The following is a 7500-nucleotide window of genomic DNA, read 5'->3' on the forward strand; positions in this document are numbered from 1 at the left end:
TGTTAAATGCGATAGCATCGCAGTGTGTGTGTGTGTGTCTGTCTGTCTGTCTGTCTGTCTGTCTGTCTGTCTGTCTGTGTGTGTGTGTGTGTGTGTGTGTGTGTGTGTGTGTGTGTGTCTATGTCTGTGTGTGTGTGTGTGTGTGTGTGTGTGTGTGTGTGTTCATGCATGTGTGTGTGTGCGTGCGTGTGTGTGTCACCCTGGCCATGCTGATCATCTGCTGCTCGGAGTCCCTCTGTATGATGGCCCTCTTCACCACGGTGGACAGGATGAAGGGGAACTGGCAGAAGGAGAACCTGGAGGAGGAGGGAGGGAGGGAGGGAGCGAGGGAGGGAGGGAGGGAGGACAAACAAACAGATGTTTGAAGAAGGACAGAAAGTGGCGGAGGAGCTGGAGTCCCACGGAGAGAAAGGAAGGAAGCAACAACCCACACAGTCTCTCTCTGCTCTCTGCTGGACCCATCCACAATCAGTTCGTTGAGATGACACATTCTTAGGCAGCATACCTGTGTGTGTGTGTGGGTGGGTGTGTGCGTGTGTGTGTGTGTGTGTGTGTGCGTGTGTGTGTGTTCAGAAAGAGTACGCAGTATCCCTCTCTCCTCAAGAAGTGTCTCTCCAGTAACGTCGAGCAGAGCCGGAGGCTACAAAGGGTCTTTGGGGAAGCTAAAGGTTCATTTACGCTCGATCTTTCTGTCGACCGTTCATTTACGACGGTCAGGAACGATGCCTAGTCGACCGCTTTTGACACTTTCGGCGCGCTCAGCCAGTTCATCGCGTGATGTACGGCACTCGAGAGGGATCTCTATCATCGGGGAGCTCGGAGGGAGCGTGCAGAGAGGAGGAAAGACATGTGCGGTGTTGTGAGGAGTGTCTCTCGTGCGGTTGTGTGTTCTGGTCGGTGCCGTCGACTGTCCATCGCTGTCCCGCACGACCCAACAGAACCGGAACCAGGGGAGGCCGGTGGAGGTAGACCTCCGTCGGAGGTTCCGTTCCGTGCTTTACAATGAGCCTGTCCTCCGATTTCTACCTCCACCAGCCTCCCCTGGTGAGATTCATACAGGTGTGGCAGAACTGAACAGCAGGCAAGAGTTTTCGGTATTTTCTCTTGACTGGCATTCCTTTGTCATGGAGGAGGGGTGGGGCCAGGAGTTGTTCATGACCAGAGGCCTGTAAAACAGGGGAGGCTGATGGAGGTAGAAATCGCAGGACGGGGGTCATTGTAATGTAAACATGTGTTTGAGACAGTACGATTCCCTTATTCCATTCCATGCATTACAATGAGCCTGTCCTCCAGTTTCTACCTCCTCCAGCCTCCCCTGCTATACAGGCCCCTGGTCATGAAAAAATCCTGGCCCCAGCCATACTATATGGAAAACTCTCCTGTTGGACAAGTATCCCAGTTGGGGAGGAGGACTCCCAGGCATAGGGGAGGAGGACTCCCAGGTGCAGGGGTGGAGGACTCCCAGGCGTGGGGGAGGAGGACTCCCAGGTACAGGGGTGGAGGACTCCCAGGCGTAGGGGAGGAGGACTCCCAGGTGTAGGGGAGGAGGACTCCCAGGTGTAGGGGAGGAGGACTCCCAGGTGTAGGGGAGGAGGACTCCCAGGCGTAGGACTCACCTGTTGGAGTTGCCGTGGCTCTGCCAGATGCGGTACTGCTCCATTATGTCGATGTGGTCCAGCGTGATGTTGTAGAAGTCCGTGAAGGACATGATGGGAGGAGAGGAGAGGCTGTTGGCTGCATCTAGACAGGACAGGACAGAACAGGACAGGTCAGGACAGGACAGGTCAGGTCAGGTCAGGTCAGGACAGGTCAGGAGAGGGGAGGGGAGGTCAGGAGAGGACAGGACAGGACAGGACGGGACAGGTCAGGAGAGGACAGGACAGGACAGGAGAGGACAGGACAGGACAGTTGGGGTTTGGGTTGGGGTTGGGGTTGGAGTTTGGGTTGGAGTTGGGGTTGGGGATAGGGATGGTCAGACTCACTGAAGAGGGCGAGGACCTTGGTGGCCGAGGGGACCCACCAGGAGCACTTGGAGAGGGGAGGCAGCTCATCGGGCGGAGCCGGGAACAGGCGGGTGGAGATGAAGTGGAGAAGACGCTCCACCAGCTGCCGGAAACGTCTCTGGGACAGTCTGGGGAGAGGAGATGAGAGTTACACACACATACAGACACACACGGAGACACACAAACACAAACACAATGGGTGTTAAGCTTTGGGTGTGTCTGCAAAGACTGGGTAACTCAACCCCCACTCAGTTTGGATGGATACGTCATCTCTATGAACATCATAAACATCTCCCCATTCCTCAAGTATAACTTCATGGGCTTTGTGTTGTATGAGAAGGTGTTCTACTGCCAGGGTGGGGAAACAAGCCCCCCCAGCCCCCCCAGCCCCCCCAGCCCTCCCAGCCCACACCACTTACCTCTTAAACCAGTGGACTAGAAAATGGTGGTCTGCCTCCGACAGGGCAGCGATCTGTCTGAGGAGGTGGGCGTAGATCACGTAAGTGCTGGTGCTGGAATACTGAGGGTTCTAGAGCACGTGGAAACAAGGAGAACCGAGTTCAGTTCATCACAGGGATGGAACAGATGAACAGATGAACTGATGAACAGATTTTCACAGAGAAATAAAAACCCAGTCAGAAATGCCATTGTTATCGAAACTTTGAACAAATGTTTGCCCAGGCCACAGATATACGGGTGACAGGGAGTGTTCTCCACATCTTGATCCTAACCGTGATGTTCTTATGGGAACCATTTTTTATTGTGATAAATGTTACTGTGAGATTATTGAAAAATGTTAATAAAAACAGGAAAGATATATATTTTTTTTTAAAAAGTGATGTAAGTGTGGTTTAAAGTTCCCCTATCTCAAACAGAGTGTGAGGTAGGTGCAGACAGAGACATAGCCAGGGCTGAGACGCTCTGTTTATCCTGCCTCTGAGACCTCAGAGAAACCCATAAAACACCCGGCCCTCTCAGAGAGAACAGCATCACGCGGGAAACCCACATTCCTGAGACCCAGCATGACCTCATTCGGTCTCCATGGAGAACACGAAACATGACATCAGGGATCCGGCGTGTGTGTGTGTGTGTGTGTGTGTGTGTGTGTGTGTGTGTGTGTGTGTGTGTGTGTGTGTGTGTGTGTGACTCTCTGAACTCACACAAACACACATACACACAAACAGGCATAAACACTCACGAACACATTATTAGGAACACCTGTACATCTTCTCATGGTGGAGGTGGTGTAATGGTGTGGGGAATGTTTTGGCACACTTTGGGCCCGTTAATACCAATCAATCATCGCTTGAATGCCACAGCCTATTTGAGTATTGTTGCTGACCATGTGCATCCCTTCATGGCCACAATTTACTCATCTTCTAATGGCTACTTCCAGCATGATAATGCACCATGTCACAAAGCAAAAGTCGTCTCAAACTGGTTTCGTGAACATGACAATGAGTTCATTGTTCTTCAGTGGCCTTCCCAGTCACCGGATCTGAATCCAATAGAACACCTTTGGGATGTGGTAGAACGGGACATTCACAGCTTGAAAGTGCACCTGAAAAAATCTGCAAGAATTGCGTGATGCAATCATGTCATCATGGACCAGAATCTCAAAGGAATGTTTCCAACATCTTGTGGAATCAATACCACGAAGAATTGAGGCTGTTTTGAGAGCAAAGGGAGGCCCTACCCAGTATTCGTATAGTGTTCCTAATAAAGTCCTCAGTGAGTGTACACACACACACACACACACACACACACACACACACACACACACACACACACTGCAAATGCACTGTAAATATAACAATGATTTTCTTTCCCATCAAACTACAAAACTCCATACAATATCGCAAGTTACTGGAAAGCAAGTTTGATCTGAGCAGTGAAATCTTCCACATCCCCAACATTTGCCCCAAATGGGGCTGCTGCCCTGAGACAGACAGAAGGGTTTTAGCAGTGCTGCTGTTGGGTGACGGAGCTATGACTGGAGCCAATGGGCCATGAGGAAAGGGAGGAGGCCTTTAGAATGCCAGTCTGTCTCGCTCTCACTGCCCACTGTATAGCTAGGCATTAGACCAACATAGACCACAGGGGAGGCCGGTGGAGGTAGAAATCGGAGGACGGGCACATTGTAATGCATGTAATGGAATGAGGAATGGTATCAAACACCTGTTGTTTGATAGCATTCCTCATTCCGTTCCATGCTTTCCAATGAGCCTGTCCTCCGATTTCTACCTCCACCGGCCTCCCCTGATAGACAACGACTGCAGTGCAGCAGTCAAAACAACCTAGGTGTTGGAACAGATTCAGTAGTACTAAAATATACAGTAGAAAACAGACTCAATAATGCATGTACCAGAGAGATAGAACAGTCTAGTCTCTGTTCAAGTCTCTATATCTATATATTTACTCTATAGTCTGTTCAAGTGTCTATATCTACAATATTAACTATCTAGTCTGTTCAAGAGTCTATATCTAGGATATTAACTCTCCGTCACACAAAGTTACAGACTTTTGCCCAGTGATGTGGCCACTAGACAACAGCTGACAGAATAGAATAGAATAGAATAGAATAGAACAGAACAGAATAGAATAGGATGTTGGTGTCTTTGCCATGCCACAATAAAGGCTGTTTAACTGTTTCACCTATAGAGGGTGCCTTACATCCTTTTTACAGTTGTTTGCTCCATTATTATTTGGCCAATTATTCTCATAGTTTACAGGCTGCATCATCTTCTTTTGTGTGTCCTAGTATTGCCCCCTTTCCAAAGAGCTCCTCAAACCACCAAAGCAGCGTTCCTCTCCTGTTTCTACAGGACAGTCTTGGTTGACAGGATTATGTGGGACCAGTGTGTGTGTGTGTGTGTGTGTGTGTGTGTGTGTGTGTGTGTGTGCGTGTGTGTGTTTGAGCGTGTGAGCATTTGAGCGTTTGAGCGTGTGGCCGTGTGGCCATGCGTGAGCGTGTGTGTGTGTGTGTGTGTGTGTGTGTGTGTGTGTGAGTCTCCTCAGCCAGCTCTGCTCGGAGCAGGACCAGTGACCACGGTCGGACCACAGAGGAGACGGAGTGGAACCCAGAGGGGAGCGTACGAGAGGGTCTATTATACGGGACCCTCAGAGTCCCCTTTAAGCCTGTGGCAGGGCCGGCGGTTTGGAAAAGCAGAAGAAAATAGACCTACTTTCCACACAGGAAATGACAAGGATTAATGGAGAACAGGAATCTGATGACGACAGCAGAATCGAGCTTCATTTCAGCCCCGAAAAGTTACAGTTTAACACCACAGGGACAGACTTACTAAGCATTCTGTCCCAGATGGGGACAGACTAGAATGATGAGAAAACACAACACGTTCTATGTGTACACCAGGGGAGGGTCCGCCGATTTCTACCACCACCAGCCTCCATTGATTTTAAACTTATGACAATGTTGTAGAGTACACATTCACTTATCATGGGTAACGTGTGTGAACATGTTGAACAAGTGTTTGGTCCATCAGCTTACATTAGTGATTAGGCTTTATTAGTCTGTTCATGATTAGTCTGTTCATGAGTCAGTCTGACCTGGGCTAAGATAAAGTAGTTATTAGGCTGTAAGTCTGTTAATGTGTCAGTCTTACCTGGACCAAGATAAAGTAGTGATTAGGCTTTAAGCCTGTTCATGAGTCAGTCTTACCTGGACTAAGATGAAGTACGCCCTCAGGTCATCTTTCGTTCGAGGCCTGAAAGAACCACAAACCGTTTTCAGAGATTAAAAGGAAATAAAAATGTAAAAAAAAAAGTCATCCATGTAGCTAGATGAGACAGGCTTATATTTGATTTGACATTTGTTAGGTTCTTTGTAGTTGAAAATAATGTTATTATTTTAATTAGAAAGAGTCTTTCTTTGCTGTTTAATGAATGTCCCAACGCTCACAGTGGCCATTGTGTAAACAAGCAGTCCAGGGGAGGCCGGTGGAGGTAGAAATCGGAGGACGGGCTCATTGTAATGCATGGAATGAGGAATGGTATCAAACACACATGTATTACAATGAGCCCGTCCTCCGATTTCTACCTCCACCAGCCTCCCCTGAAGTAGTGAGCGGTTGCTGTGTTCAGTAGCGTGGCAGGAGCCGTGATTTGATGTGTCAGTTGAAAGCAGAACTCACCCTTTCCACTCTCTCAGCAGACTGTTAATGATCCCCTTCAACACTGACTTCTGGATGTCTTGGGGCTGGAGCAACAAAAACACAAACCAGTCAACATGGAAATATTGGGAAATAAGCACGTCCAAAAGTTGTGAACTCTGTTTTGTCATACGATATAGCTTTTCTTTTTGGCCCAGAAGAAGAGTCATTTTCCCAGTACTTACTGTGCAGAGTAACGCATCGTAAACAGCATTCACAAATTTGGAGTTGACTCCAGAGTCCTCTATTGTGTTGAATGGGGCATTTGCTTCTCTCTTTAAAAGAGGAAAAGAGGGAAACATTTTTCCCCATTGTTAAATGTTTTTATTTCTGAGGCTTTTAACGACAGCTGAAACGGTTTTCTCACAAGGGGCACTTTAAGAGTGCCAAACCCTTGACTTGTCTGGCAGGGTGTGTGTGTGTGTGTGTGTGTGTGTGTGTGTGTGCGTGTGTGTGTAGGTACTGTATGTGTGTGTGACTGATGCCAACAAAACAACACTCCTGCTAATACCCTTAGGTAAGGAATGTCGATTCACTGAGGTAAAGTACCATGGATCTCCTCAGGAATAACACTTTCCTGAATGTCTACATGGTGCTGCATCTTTCATGATTAACCCTAACCCTTTAACACATCACGTTATCAATTCACAACAGTGAAAGACGCCCAAATACTAACAATTCAAGGAAGGACAAATCTAGAGTAAATCACTAATGCTAACAGGTAAAAATACAGTAACTAAGGACCTGTGTATCAGGGGAGGTTGGTGGAGGCAGGGGGAGGCTGGTGGAGGCAGAAATCCGAGGCTGGTGGAGGCAGAAATCGGAGGACGGGCTCATGGTATGATACCATTCCTCACTCCATTCCAAAGAGCCAGTCGTCTTCCGATTTCTGCCTCCACCAGCCTCCCCTGAAATGGACACAGTCTTGCGTCTTACCTTGAAGGCAGCATTAATCTCTAGGAAGGAGTCAAAGGTGGTCAGGTAGAAGTCCCTCACGTCCCTCCAGTCCCCTGAGGCTGGAGCTCTCTCCATGTCCTCCCTGCCACACAGAGGAACCCACCACTCAGACGCGTGGCGTGATCACTGTCCAAACAGCTACAGGCTACAGAAGTGACTCTACAGAGACGACAGTGGGCCGTACCGGAGGACAAACCTGCTGTGGCAGTAACTATAGCAGGGGAGGCCGGTGGAGGTAGAAATCGGAGGACGGGCTCATTGTAATGCATGGGAACGGAATGGGGAATGGTATCAAACACACATGATTTTCTACCTCCACCAGCCACCCCTGACCTATAGGTGGGGATGCTGAAGTCACTGATATAGTCATG

At 48.7% G+C, this 7500-nt stretch overlaps 1 protein-coding gene across 1 annotated transcript in view; it reads right to left on the reverse strand.

Annotated features, from left to right (window-relative positions):
- Window positions 1-7500, reverse strand: part of LOC310805381 (putative E3 ubiquitin-protein ligase HECTD2) — a gene marked incomplete at its 3' end in the record, with an annotated part of 24244 nt that overhangs the window by 16357 nt on the left and 387 nt on the right. The window contains exons 2-9 of the mRNA XM_083671044.1: window positions 7109-7211; window positions 6358-6447; window positions 6155-6219; window positions 5683-5728; window positions 2423-2532; window positions 1983-2131; window positions 1617-1740; window positions 200-296 (exon numbers count right to left, since the gene is read on the reverse strand). Of these exons, the coding sequence (XP_083527170.1) occupies window positions 200-296; window positions 1617-1740; window positions 1983-2131; window positions 2423-2532; window positions 5683-5728; window positions 6155-6219; window positions 6358-6447; window positions 7109-7204 (777 nt within the window). The 5' untranslated portion in view covers window positions 7205-7211. The remainder of the gene's footprint in view (window positions 1-199; window positions 297-1616; window positions 1741-1982; window positions 2132-2422; window positions 2533-5682; window positions 5729-6154; window positions 6220-6357; window positions 6448-7108; window positions 7212-7500) is intronic.

Source organism: Argentina silus, assembly GCF_951799395.1.
Source record: "Argentina silus genome assembly, chromosome: 6".
Taxonomy (NCBI): Eukaryota; Metazoa; Chordata; class Actinopteri; order Argentiniformes; family Argentinidae; genus Argentina; species Argentina silus.